The sequence below is a fragment of the Falco biarmicus genome, chromosome 3, assembly GCF_023638135.1.
Source record: "Falco biarmicus isolate bFalBia1 chromosome 3, bFalBia1.pri, whole genome shotgun sequence".
Taxonomy (NCBI): Eukaryota; Metazoa; Chordata; class Aves; order Falconiformes; family Falconidae; genus Falco; species Falco biarmicus.
The window spans coordinates 101428663-101443108 of record NC_079290.1 but is presented as its reverse complement, the minus strand read 5'-3'; the positions used below and the strand labels follow the sequence as shown (position 1 = coordinate 101443108).

At 39.6% G+C, this 14446-nt stretch overlaps 1 protein-coding gene across 2 annotated transcripts in view; it reads left to right on the top strand.

Annotated features, from left to right (window-relative positions):
• DCDC2 (doublecortin domain containing 2) overlaps nucleotides 1–14446 on the top strand; it is a 68398-nt gene that overhangs the window by 40321 nt on the left and 13631 nt on the right. For both annotated transcript variants that reach the window (XM_056333321.1, XM_056333322.1), the window contains one exon: nucleotides 10415–10515. In XM_056333321.1, the coding sequence (XP_056189296.1) occupies nucleotides 10415–10515 (101 nt within the window). The remainder of the gene's footprint in view (nucleotides 1–10414; nucleotides 10516–14446) is intronic.

The following is a 14446-nucleotide window of genomic DNA, read 5'->3' as shown; positions in this document are numbered from 1 at the left end:
ATTCTTGTCTATTTTTCTCCTCATTTTATACTTGGCCATGTGTAGATTTGCACCAAGTGGTGACACATGCTGTGGTTTTGAAGAGCAGACTTGTCAAGAGGCTGCATCAGCTGTATAACAGGCATCTCTATAAAGTAACTTCATAGCTTGAAAAGTTTTCTTTAGACTTTATTCAGGTCATAATTCATGGCATTGTAGCTTTCTTTTGGAGTGCTTTCCAAGTCCTTACATGAGTGTGAAATATAACCTTTCTCTGAGTAATACAAAGTTATTCTTTTGAATGTATCCATTAAATATATGACCTGATGCTTTTTAAAAAGTTCTTGGTGTTCTTTTGATGGTTGATTTATGGGCTATGGCTTTTTAAAGCAAAAGTAGTTTTCTGTGCAATTGCAGTGGACTTTGTATCAAAATAATGGAAATGTGTTGAGAACTCAACAGAGCAAAGATTATTGGTTTCTTGCATTTTAAGTATTCATTGCAAGTTAATGTGAATGCTGTGCTACGACTGTACACAAGAACAAGAATCTTTAATTCAGTTAAAAGGAAAGAGGCAAACTCTCTGGACAAATTTTGTTAAAAACTAGAGAACTGTTTAATTTTTAACAAAAAAAGTCTCATTGAAGTTAATGTTTAAAGATACTGAGCCTCTGGGTTTTAGAATACAAATAAGTGACCACGACTAACACTGACTGGCATGCAGACATGCTGTGTGTGTATTTGTGCTTATACACAGGAAAATAGTAACAATGATTGCTCCCAAGTACTGTTTTGATCAGTATAGCTCCACCATCTACTGTGAAGGCTCATTGCAATTCCTCAGTTGGCTTTGCAGGTTTATTCCAAATAATTTCTTCAAATTCAAAGGCTTTGGATTGAATAAGGGAAGCACTTACCACCATCTTACAATTTTTATTTTTTTTTTCCTGATGGATTGTCTTTTTCACTGGAATTTTAGTTATCTGCATTTGGCTGTCACTGATGTGGGATTAATTTATTTTAATCTGAAACCAATAAACTGCACAGTGAGTTTACACATGCACATTTTGGAGTATACAGAAATAGATAAAAAGAAAATATTCATAGTAGAAAATGTATCCCATATTCTTTGATGTCCTTTTCCCTGCCAATTTAGTAGCTATGTGGAATCTCCTTCTTTTGAGTGCCAGATTGCTTGAAAGTGATTGTTTCCTGGGACTTAACATCTGAAGAATTATGTTCATAATGTCTTTAAAGCTTAACCTAATCTTCCAACAGAGTTTAGTTGGGCTAGCTATGTATTTACTTTGAATGCCTTTTTTAAATACACTGAGATTTTCACCAGCATGCCATCCATATTACAACGGATCCATTTCATAATCCTCTCAAATCAAGATGATTAAAGAATTTTTTAGTGTTGAAAGCTCTTTGCAAGATTTAAATTCACACTTCTTAGAGCAAATCCAGTACACTGTGAGCTGGTGCTAGGTTTTTTGTAACTTATAAGGCATACTATTAATGTTATGCTTGGACTCTCATTGCAGTGGTAGAAACCTAAATAATATTGAATGTATTATATGTAAAAATAATTGCAACTGGAAATGTGAGGTTTAGAGCTTAGACTAGTGCTGCTGGTTCAGCAGAATTTGGGCTTATGAAAGTGACACCAAAGGCACATTTAATGATTCGCATCTTGATTTATGGTTTAAAAAATAACAACAACAAACAAAATCTACTTATTTTTCGGTTTGTACTATATTCTGTAAAGATTATACTGTAGGAAGTTGAACAGGAAAGTAGCAAGCGTGTAGAAGATTCTTGTAAGAAAGCACCCTCACTTTAAAGCCTATTCTATTCAAATACAGTATTTTAATTGTAGTCTCACATCTTGCAAAGTAACCCCCTACCCAAACTATAAAACAAGTTCTAGAGATAATACAATGTGAAGTTTGAGTTCTTGCTGTGATTTGGAGAAGTACTACACTGGAGATGGGCTGAGCCACTCCACATTTTTTCAGATCTAGTTTGGAGTATCATGAGGTCATAGAAGTTTAGCAAGCATTCCAGTTTCCTGGGTTTACCATTGGCTAAAAAAAGGGTGGGTGGGGGGGTGGGGAAAGGCCAACCCTTAGTTAAAAATGCTGCACAGAACATCAGATACAGCAGCTGCTCCTGCTATCATGCTATCATCTCAATTACTTTCAATAAAATGATGGACTTGCCACAGAATATCAGCCTGGACTTCTGAGTATCAGCTGTGCGTTGTGAGCTAAAATAGTTGTCCTTTTTTTTCTGCTAACAACTTTTAGGGTGAAATAACTCTCTGTAGTTAAAGCATAAACACAAAGACCATATCACTGCTGTATGGTCAAAGCAGGCAAAAACTGTGCTGAAGAAATGAGATCATCTCGTTTCTTATTTGCAGAGATTTTACAGGACCTGTAGGTTCATTCCTCACATAACAGAGATAAAATCGCAATCTATAGCAAGAAATGAGAAGCCTTGTTGCTGTTAGTGTGTGTTGTTACAGTGCTGAATTGTGGTAGCAGCACATACTAACATCAGTGGGGAACCAAGGTGATGGTAAACCTTGCAGCCTCTTTCTCTGAGCGCATGGTGAGTTTCTTTGGCTTTGCTTGTAGGAAAATGAATACGTTGCAAAACATACGATGGGCAAATGTACTTGGCAGCAGGAAGGCCAGGTTGCTTAACTCGCTGCAGGATGGAGTGTAGGTGTACTGGTGCTTGCTTTGGAACGACTGGACCAGTGCAGACGTTTCAGGGCTTTTGCATTTGCTTAGTGACAGTTTAGCCCTTAGGACTCAGCTGTAGCCAAGAGAAAGCTGCGTTTTGGAACAGACATGGAATTAAAAAAGATGTGGCTTAACAGGAACTGCTTTATTATTTTCAAAATGCAAATGGTCTTAATGATCTGTCATTTAAATAAATGAATAAATTAGATGCTTAGAAACATGGAGAATAAATGAGGTGAATGACTGAAGCAGGGAGAGGGAAGAAAAAAACCTTGTATTATGACACACAGTCCTTTATTTTTGTAGCTGTTTATATATATAAAGTTGACTGAGCTATCGCAGCTAAGGCAGCTTTTCCTCGGCTCTAGCACTACCGCATTTCCTATCAGTAAAGGATACTGTTCATACAGGGTCAGCCTCTAGAAGCACCGTTTGCAGTTTCTGTTGAGGTAATCAGATGTCAGCAATCTATAACGGTGTGAAATCTTATTAGAAATTCAATATTTTCTGAAGAGAGGAAGTAATTGCTTAGAAACTTGAGGCTGCAATAGTATCAGGTGAAGAAAAATAAGTATTTTTTAAATATTCCCAATGGTTTCATATGTCTATTGCTACCGGTTTATTTTGAATTCCATTACTTTTTGATGACAGGAGCCACAGGCACATACATGTATGCAAACCAAGGCAATGGCTTTTTGCTGGAAATGGGCCTTGTACAACAGTGATATTTTGCAATTAAAAAACCCCAAACAAAACCACCACCACCAACACAACGCAAACAGAAAAGCAAATTATGTTGTAGACAGGCATAAATGCATGTCATCTGTATTCCTCATAAGAATCTATTCAATTTAATGAGCCACAGATTTTTCACATTTTGTTTTTAATTTGACTTAATGTTTTTATGAGGCAGCCTCTGTGTAAGTCACATTAATTTTTTTTTTATAGTCACATTAACTTCCTTGCTTACATACAGAGCTTTCAGTTAGTAAATGCCTCTGATTTCCATAAAATATTCAGGGCAGGCTATTATTACAATGATTTTTTTTTTTATCCCTACTGTTAAACTTCAATCGGTTTAAAATTTCAGCTGCATTAATGACTGTATAATGTTGTAATTTGTGCTGCAATAAATGTTTTACAGTTAATACTGGTTAGAAAAGGAGCTTATATAAAGGCCATTAATTGCTATGCTTAATTATTTAAAATATATAGATTTCTTATGAGTTAGTTCAATGTACAACTCCATTTCTGTTCAATAAAGTCATAGAACTTTCTTGTTTATTAAAGAGCACAAAACAGATTCCAGCTGAAATACTGAATGGTATCAGACAGAAAATGATCTTTGCACTTTAGCCAAGGTTTGCTCAATTATACGTGCACCGATTCATTGCTTCTTTGTGTACATAGTGAACAGTGACTGCACAATACACTGAACACTGGTGTGTTGAACTACCTGTAACGTGTCAGGTGAAATGTCAGAATGATTTGGGCATTTATGAATTTGCTGTTGCTGATAATTAATCTCTTCTCTACCTATCGGGAGATTAGCCAGAATATAAAATACCTAGAACATGCCCCTGAATGGTCAGTGGACTCCCTTTCACACATATGAATTCTCAGGGGCTGCAAAGCCAGCATAGCTGTGATGGGTAAGGGGACAGGACAGAGTAGGGAACTCTGAAGATGAAGATCCTTAGCTATTAAGAGCCATTATGCAAGAAGCATGATTCGCAACAGTCTTAACATTGTCTTAAATTCTATTGGGGTTTTTTTGTCCATTTGCAACAAAGTCACAGAGGAGAAAAAGTACTGTAGGAAAACAGTACCACCACCTTTTCTTGTCTTTGGTGAAACCAGCTGAGGACCGAGCTGCTTGCTTTATGAAATAGACCTTGGGGAAGTGCAAAATCAGAACCCCCACACCCTATTTATCAGTCATCATATTTTCTCAGGTTTTGATTCAAATGTGACCACTCTGCCCTTCTCATACCCATAGCCTTCTGGACCTGATTTCCAAAGAGCTAAGCCTTCTGAGATCATCCTCCCTCATGTAATTTCACCACCCTTTTCTGCTGAAAATGTTCTTTTGTTCTTACTATTTGTGTGGCTCCATTGGTGCTAGCTGTAAGCCAGTGTTTTAACAGCTGTGTCACTTGACTTCGCTTGGGGAGGGCTGGGTGGATTCACAGCTTTTTTGAGACACTAGCTACCTCTCTTCAGCAGAGCTGTTGTCAGGCTCCAAGTGTTCCCTTTCCTGGTAACCCTCACAAGGCTTTGGGGAATTCAGCGCTTGAAGCAGTCAGGGTCCTCTTGATATTTCATCAGCCTTTCCTTCTGGGGGATTACAGAGCTGGGGAAGAGGTGAGATAGAGCATAATTCTTCAAGACGCTCCTTAGGAAAGCACTTGCGATTGCAGTTTCCGTTCATCCTGAAGCCGAAAAGCGCTGTAAGAATTCTTTCCCCAGGCTGTAGGGACACTATACAGAGCCTTACTAAATATTGTTTGTTGTAGGAATAAATAAGAATAAGAAATCAAGAAAAATATTTGCCTGACAACAATGAGCGTTTTTTCATTGTTGCATTTTGCTGCACCTCTGTCACAAGTAAGTATGTGTGGGAACTTCTGAACATAGAAATTCAGTTGCAGATAGGTACCAGTAATACAACATTCCTCTTCTCAGGCTTTCCTGAAGGAATATTCCTTTAAGAAGCCTAAACTGGCATGGGTATCTGCTGGCTTGTTCTGTCCTGCCCTCTCATTCTTCCAAGCTTCTACTCTCCCCCTGTACACAGCCCATTTTTCTGCCTTCCTGCCAGCATGCTGGGCCCCATTTTTTCCCTTAATTTCCACCTGTGTTTCCTCATCTTTCTATTCGCTCTTGTACAGTTCCTCATTCCACACATTCCTTATTACATTACTGTGCCCTTGTCATCTCCTTCTGTGTCCATATCCTCTACCCTCTGCATAGCCCCTCTGTCCAGTTGGCTGCCCCTCATGAATGCCTTTTCCCTCTCGTTCTTCTTTCCCCTTCTTCCCTGGATTACTGAACATGACCCTGCTTTAAAATAATGGGAAATAATGAGAGATGTTTGTTTAGGTTACCTTCCTTCTTTCTGTATACGGTATAAAAAATAGTGGTGATTTTTAGCTCAAGACAGTCTGTTTTCACCCAGTGACTGGCAAAACCTGAAAAATTCCAGTCTTTTCTGGTTGTCTGGACATAGTAGAAAAATATCCTCACAGAAGATCAGGAGACTCCCAATACTATTTCGCTTGGCCTGTTGACAGAAGCAGCACTTACTGTGGCATGGGGAACTGAGAACCTAGCTGAAATCTATCCTCTGATTTATACTTGTCAGCAAAGCCGCAGGGAGACATTTTGGAGCTCAAAGTGCCCTTGAACCCTTTGCTGCCATCAAAGTCTACTCTGCTTGGAGCAAACTGGTAGAGTATGCCAAGGCTGATGGCGAGCCTGTGCTTGCCTGCCTTCCTGGCCCACTCCTAGAGGTCTGCGCCTCAGTGTTGCCATGACCCTGACTGTGGCCAATTCTCCATTAGTTTGAGGCACAGAAAGTCAGAACTGGCTCTTGTATGAGAAGCATGTTTAATCTACAACATTTTATGAACTGTTTTGGGTAGGCATAAATGTTACATCTAATGGAAGTGTCAGGAATTCTCTTTTCAGTAAGGTACAATACTTATTTCTAATTTCAGTGCAGATTGCAATATAAGCACATAACTATAGAATGAAGTTGTGCAAAAATATTTTTTCATGTAATTTATAGCATTTCGTAAAATGCCTTCTTGGTTTTTCCTCCCTCAGAGACGTTAGAAACTACACTAATGATTCTGACTAATGATTCAGGGACAGAGATGTGAAATATTGCATCAATAAGATTATTTTTGCTTTTTTTTCCTAAATAAAAATGATTTCTGAAATGTTTCCTACAAACTATGAGGCAAAATTACCCAGCCTAACACATTTGTTTGGGAGGTGCTGAGTAATTTGCAGCACTGAGAATAGTGATTCATGTGGTCTGCAAACTCCTGCTGACAAGATCCTGACACAGAATCACATAAACAAGTAATATGTTGGACTTTCACTCGGCTGCCCTCCTCCAGATATTTGTAAATACACGAGCAAAAACCATAAATGCCTCTGGCTGAAGCAGAGTAGCAACACTATTGGTGTTTACATTTTAAGCTGTTTTTTTTTTAATGCTCCATTTGGTCATGTTATTTTTGTGTAAATTACTTTACAATTTCTGTATTTCGTTCACTTTTGGTACCAAAAGACAAGAGTAGATGTCCTAATGTAAAGCCAATTTAATTCCTTGTAATTTTCTTTGGAATTTTTAATTTTTGTTCAAGTGTTACAACTTTCCCATTTTTCAGTTAGTGTCACTTTTCTTCACCTGTTTTGGCACATTTCAGACTTCAGCATTTTTCTTCCTTCCCTGACTATTAACAGTACCTGTGTTTTGGACATTTGTCTTCCATACTCTCATGTTTGTGCAGAGGTAGATAATTCATTTCCCTTTTGTGTATTTTTTTTTACTTAAATGTTTTTTCTTTTTCTTTTCTGATAATAAATCTTTTCTGCCATCCCTTCAGAAACCAACTATCGATCTTTTGTGTTGTATGCATTTGAAATATGCTATTCTTTAACTACATGTTTTCATTCTTCAGAGAATAGAGCTGTTCGGAAAATGGGATAATTTCCCATTTTGTTTGAAAACACTGTCCTTGAAGTTTTTTTGGTGAATTCTGTGGTTGCTATTCTTTCCAATTACAGCCTGCTATCTAGTTTTGGCATCTTCCACTCTATGGAAGAGCAGGAATGCTATTTCACTTTAGAGTGCTTTCTGTGTGAGATACACGGTGGTATCCTTGAGAGATGCTTGAATGTTGTGCAGAGCTCTTTTCAATTAATCCTTTTTCATTTATGACCAGCTTTCTGAGCAGACACCTGTTAGAATATGCTAATGTGCTTGGAGGAGATCCCATGGTGGTTTCAGATTTTGCTTATAGAAATCGCCCTGTCACTAGCTTTTTGTGTATGCTGTTTTGAATGGGAAAGGTGGTTGCATGACCTGGGCAGAAACTTACTGTCTCCTTCCCTCCTCCCTCACTCTCTCCTGTTTTCATGATTAAGGTATTTGAAAATACTGCACATCTGTCTCCTTGTTCTGGGTTCTTCCACGTGGCCCCAAAGCTTATCTACTCTTCTAAGGAGAGATCCTTTACAATTGTATCCTCAATTGTTGAGATTAATTTTATGGATTTGGCCTCCAGGGCCAACATATGTTTCTCTCTCTGGTACTTCTTCTTTTGCCCTGCTGGAGGAAAACCTGGTGGGAGTTAACTCTGTACTAAAGTCCTCTAAAGGCCAGAAGAAAAACCATTTTGGTTGAAAGACTTGGGTATCTTGAAGGCAAAGGTCTTATTACAGACGCAGTTCTCTCAGACACTGACTTGACTTTTCAGGTCAATGTTCAGTGAGCCAAGGAATCTAGGACAAGGCTATTTTCTTAGGTACTTAAGGGAGAACCTTGAATTAGGAGAGTCATCATGGTGGCTTTCAAGGAACAAAGTACATTTTCCTCTCAGAATATGGTGGCGATCTATGTCTCAGTTGAGTGTCTATGAAGAGGTAACAATGATAACGTCAGGTAAAAGAAACAGAACTTTCTGTCCCTTACAGAACTCAGAAAAATGGAAAATGTGAAGTGCATTGATTATTTGAATAAGTACAAGTCGTACCCGTTCAGATATATTTTGTTGCTACTCTCTACTGGTCCATGTTTTTATTGCTGGATTTCTCAGAAAAAGCCCTGTCTCAGCAAAGGGGATCTGTAATGAGATATGTACACACAGATTGTCCAAGGTTTGCCGTACTGCCAGTAAATATTTGATGTCCTTAGTTGGTTTCAATGAAACATACTACAACATATGCATTATATTTAATAGTACACACAAAAAAAGGAAATTAATAAAATAAAATTATTATCTCCATGCTAAGTGTGAAGACAAGACCTTTTTCAGGATGTGTGAGATGTTTAGGGTAAGAATCCAGTCAATGATGCTAAGAACTGCATGGTATTTCCAACACTGGTACTTCCAGAGGATGAGTAATACGGATCATTTGGCGGGATGCGGGGCTTCCTGTGGGGCTGATGCTCAGGTACTCAAGCTGCTATGGCCATCAGAAAATCTCTCTCCTAAAATGCAGCCAGCGGTACCATGCTGGAATATCACTGTGATGGTTCATGTGCTTCCTATTCCGGCCTCTTCATTTCAAACTGTGAGAACGGCTTTCCTTTGTGGTGCCCTGGTCGGTGGCCTGTCAGTAGACATCTAAGGCCACCTGGATGAGCTGGCACCTCCCCTCCAGCTAGCCATTTGCAGTGTACCTTTGAATGTTGTTCCCAAGGGAAACTCTTCCCTTGGATTTCATGGTGATGAGAAAGTAACTGGAAAACTAACCTTCATAGTAGTCAGTGCTGACTTTTTATGCAGGTAGACTCCAGATTTCTCTAAGTCTTGGGTTTTAGCCATTATTTTTTCCTCCTCCTCAATGGTTCTGTCAGTGGTTCAGTGCTACGCCAGGGCTGTTTATTTAAGTGTCCAGCAGCGTAGATCAATTTGCATGGTCAGTTGATATTATCAAGTTCACATTGTTTTATGAAGAATGAAGAGGCAGTCCAAAACAGTACAAACATTTTTTCCTCTTATTGTAGTTGCTTATTTTGTTGGATATGAACACATCAGCATAGGGGCATCTGTCCTTTCTAGATAGATGGTGGATAGATAGATAAAGTGGGATGATTTGGAGTAACCTGTGTTTTAATTTCTGGGCTGTTTTCATTCTGGGGGAAAAGGGGGAGAGGAATGTGTGTCACTTGGAAACTGCTTGTTTTCTATATGTACCTGTCTTTACTTTCCTAGTTAGCTGGTACTGAAAGACCTGTCTTAGGAACTTCAAAGACCCCTAGTTATTACTTACACTTGGGGGAAAAAAATGACTAAATGGTGTAATATCTTTGAAAAATTGAGTATCATTGTAACCATTAACCTTGTTAGCTAGGAGTATGTGCTTTTTTAACGTGGATGTGGAGTTTCAGCTATAATTCTACTTGCACATACCCCAGGGTGGGGAGTGGCATTAATCTCAACTGTTTGGGTTAATCTTTCACTCCTGTTGTGGTTCACCACGTTGATTCAAAGCCTGAGATTTTTGCTAGATGTGTGTTAGAATGCTAATTGCTAGAGGGTACTATCATTGACTGTAGAAACAGAAATAATACATTGTTGTTGTAATGTATTAAGTTCAGATTCACTACTGACTTTGCCAGAAGTGAAGGAAATTCAGATACAGGGCTTTGTTCAGTGTCTGTTCCTTTTCCCTTCCCTCTTCCCTTCCCTCTTCCCTTCCCTTTCCTCTTCCCTTTCCCAAACGGTGCAGCATGTAAGTATTTGTTATTAAAAAGGAAAGGAAAGGAAAACAAATTGACAATAATGGGAGACTGAAAACTTCATTAAAAGACCTGTATAGGGAATGGTGGGTCAGCTCAGAAACCTGTTTTCAGCAACCACACTGAATGCAGTTCCGTGGTTGTGCCACACAGTGTCACAGTTGGACTTCACTTCCTTCCGCCTGTGTCTTTCCCATTGTAGGTGAAGATATTTACAAAGCCAGAGAAGAGGAGTCTGAAATGTGGGGGGCAGCTGAAGTGCAGGAAGATGAAGATACTCGTGTAGAAGTTCCACTGGACCAGGTATTGATCAAGCTTGAAGTAAACGTTTTTTCTTTAGGATCACAGGTTGTGTGTTGTTTTTCTTTCCCGGGTTTCTTTCAAGTGTATAGCATGATTCTGTGGGGATGACGTTAACAGCTCTATGATATGGCTTCTTTTATGGGAGCTTTAGCAGATCTTCCTTTCTCTGTTACAGTGTAAAATACCAGTTACCTTTTCATCAGCTTCAGATCTGCTCTGAGAGCCCTTATAGGGCCGTAGAGACTCAGGATTCCCTGTCACAACCTACCAAATAAATCCACTGGGATTGCAGTCCCTTTATACTGGTGGAACAGTGTAAAAGGACTATGCACAGAATCAAGGTCAGGATCCCTGCAGTCCTCAACCACAAACAGGTGTGGATTTATCTGATTTTTAGTAAAGCTGCCAGCACTTTCTTCTGTTGGAACAACATGATACTTAGTTGGCCAGATTTTAATTGTAGGCGTTATGTACAATAAATGGGTCTTGATAACCAAAGATAAGATTATATCCCTTTGTTTTACTTTTGGTTTGTTTTAAAAAGAAACTCCTGTGAACTGAAATAATATAAGAAAGAGGTAAGCTGAAGTTTATTCCAATGGAGAATAGAACTGCTTAAATTATTTTCTGAAAAATTACCTTTTTTTTTTTCCCTTCCTGCTTGTGAATTGTTCACAAGACAGTCCTCTTTTTCAGCTTACGTCTTTGTAGAATTTTCCAACTTGTTTGACTTTGTGTCCAGTCCACAAGACATTGCATTGTGCTTTTGTTGTCTGCTGATAATGGCTCGGGGAGAGCCACCTAGGCCACAAGATACTGTTTCTGATTCATGCTGCAGTGTAAGGAATCACAGTTTACCAGACAGATTTCTCAGGCTAAAAATCATCCAAACAACATAAGAGATTCTTGATTCTTGGGCATTTTTCTGACCTCCTGGTCGTTGTCTCAGTGCTGAGAAACAGTTGTTAATACAAGATTGTAAACAAGTGGGAGAGAGGGAGTTAAAAACTGTTGTTTGTAAATAGACTTTAATTAGCCAGGGCAACATGATGGAGCACAAACAATCCAGGAGATTTCTGGAGTGTGTTGGAGACAAATTTTTCATGTAGGTAGTGGGAAACATGATTAGGAGAAGCATTCTGCTGGATTTGCTACTCATGAATTAAGAGGAGCTGGCTGGGGATGTGATAGTGGCAGCCTTAGCTGCAGACAATAGGGTTCAAGACCCTGAAGAAAGTGGGGATGGAAAATAACAAAATAAAAATCCTGGAATTCAGGGGAGTGGACTTTAGGTTGTTTGAGAAACTGGCAGGCAGGAGGGTCTTGTGTGAGGCTGCCCTGAAGTGCAGAGGAACACAGGAGATGTGGCTGATCTCCAAGGGCATCTTCATCAAAGCACAAGAACTATCCCCATGCACAAGAAGACAAGCAGGCACAGCAAGAGGCTGGTTTGAGCAGACGACTCCTGACCTCACACTAGAAGAGGCAGAAGAGGGGATGGACTGCTAAGGAGCAGTATAGAGACATTGCCTGGGCGTGCAGGGGTGGAGTTGGGCAATCCAAAGCTTGGTGAGAAATGGAAACTGATGCATGTGATTTGGAATAACCAACATGGATTTACTACGGGCAAATCCTACTTAACCAGCCTCTTTGCCTCTGTGATGAAGTAACTGGCTCTGTGGATGAAGGGACAGCAGTTATTGTCATTGATCTTGCTTTTAGTGTAGACTTCCATTTTTGTAGGAGAAATTCGAAGAATGGTAGATATAGGGATGTAGATATTTTTAAAGAAGGTAGGGACTGGATTTGTGGGCTACAAGGTAGATGAAAAACAACCTGGTTGGGTGAAATTAAAAGGTCAATTGTCTGAAATTTAACTGGCACCTATTTATGGATGGTGGTCCTTAGAGTTTGATAGTGAGTCTGATACTTTTTAATATGTTCATCAGTGACATGGATAATGGCATGGGATGCAGCCTTATCGAGGGCCAGTAGTAAAGCCAAACTCATTTATCAGCTGATATGCAAGGGCTGCCTTCCAAAGCAATCTCAAGAGCTTGAAGGAACAGGCTGATTTGAGCCCCATGAAGCTCAACAAAGAGAAATTTGAAGCTGGACGCCTGGAACACAGTAACTGTGTCTTGGTATGGTCTTGGCTAATGTAGGCTAGGGAGCAACTGCAGAAAGGGCCATGTGGCTCCTGTGGCTAGCAAGCTGGCAACGAGTCGGCACTGTGCCCGTTTGGTGATGAGGTGGACAGTGCAGGCTGGGCTGGTAAAAGCACAGCCAGCACATCAAGGGAACTGGTTATCTTCCAGCCAGCACATCAAGGGAACTGGTTATCTTCCTTGGCACCTCTGGGACTGCATCTAGGATATGTTGTCCAGTTTTGAGTCCTTCCCAGTACAAGAGAGAGATTTACAAACAGGACAGAGTCCAGCACAGCAACATACTAAAAAGTTTTGGGGTCTAGAGCTGATGACACAAGGAGAAGCTTGGGGAACTGCATCTATTTTATCTTGACAGCTGAGCACGCGAAGGCAGATCATACTGCTCTCCAGCTGCAGAGGCAGCAACAGAGAAGGCAGAGCCAGGCTTCCCTCTGTGGTGCACAGAAAAAGGATGAGACAATGGTCAAAAGTTGCAGCAAGGAAAATTCTAATCAGACATAAGAAAAATATTTTCAACAGTGAGAACTATAAGCACTTTCCTGTCCAGAAAGGGTGGGGAATCTTTGTCTTTGGTGATATTTAAAACTAAACCAGAAAGGGCCTCAAAAAACTCACTTTTACTTTGAAGTCAGTGCAGCAGAGCGCTGCCCTAGATGATCTCTGGAGCAATAGTCTTCAAAGTGGAGTGTGCCCAGCCCAGGCTGTGCAAGACTATCCATTGGGATGCAGGAAAAAAAATTAGAACTTCAGTAGCACATGTATATAATGTATAAATAAATAAATAATCATATACTGGAGATTCATGATCAAAAAGTTTTCACTGATAAAGCTGTGCAATCAAAACAGTTTGGAGACCACTGCTCTTGAGGTCTCTTGTAGCATAATTTTTCATTTTTGTCCATCTTTGATTATTTCAGTCCTATAGTCAACTTTTTTTAGTAACCTTTGGGGTTTTGTGCTAACTACTGCGTTGATGTTTTTTTTCACTTTATTTGTATTGGGTAAAAGAATACTAGACATCTTTACGTTTTGCTTGTGTTCTGCTTTTAAAAAATGTCTGAGGGGGAAGTAGAAGAATTATGACCTTATACTTTCTATATCAATTTCTGCCGCCTGTGTTACTAATCTGTATGTTAACAAAAGCCACATACAAACCTGCTGCTTAGCCATTTTGAAGAATGGCACCATACCATCTGAAAAAAATCTGGATCTCTCCATTTCATTTTAGGCTGCTGTTTCTCAGAAGGATCATTCTCAGTGATTTATTCACTTTAATGGGAAGGAGTGTTGCTCAGCTATTTTATAGACATTGTTCTTGAAGACAAGTGAATCAGGTGATTGAAAGAGGCAAGAGCATGACTGTCCTGGTCCCTGATGTAAGGAATGCTACAGCTGTATCTTTTCACAGCAAATACCTGCCCCAGCCTCAGAGACTTCTGTGCTAAACCCTGTTGGGCTCGTCAGCCCTGTTAATTGCAGTTGTCCTCATGAGGTGTTGTGGTAATTAGGATGTGTTGGGTTGTACTGATAGTACTGACATTGGGGAAGAACATGCCACCTGTCATCTTCATATTTGTTTCTTATGACATCCTGAAGTATATTCTGCCCTGGTCTTGACAGTGTACTAATCAAATTAAGAAATGATTAGCCTGTTTATTGGCCTCTGAAGGTGTGTAAAGAATTCCGCTGGGGCGCATAAAGTATTTGACAGTGTAAATTGGGTTGTCAGGTCTTATTTTTTAGGTTGACTGCAATTCATA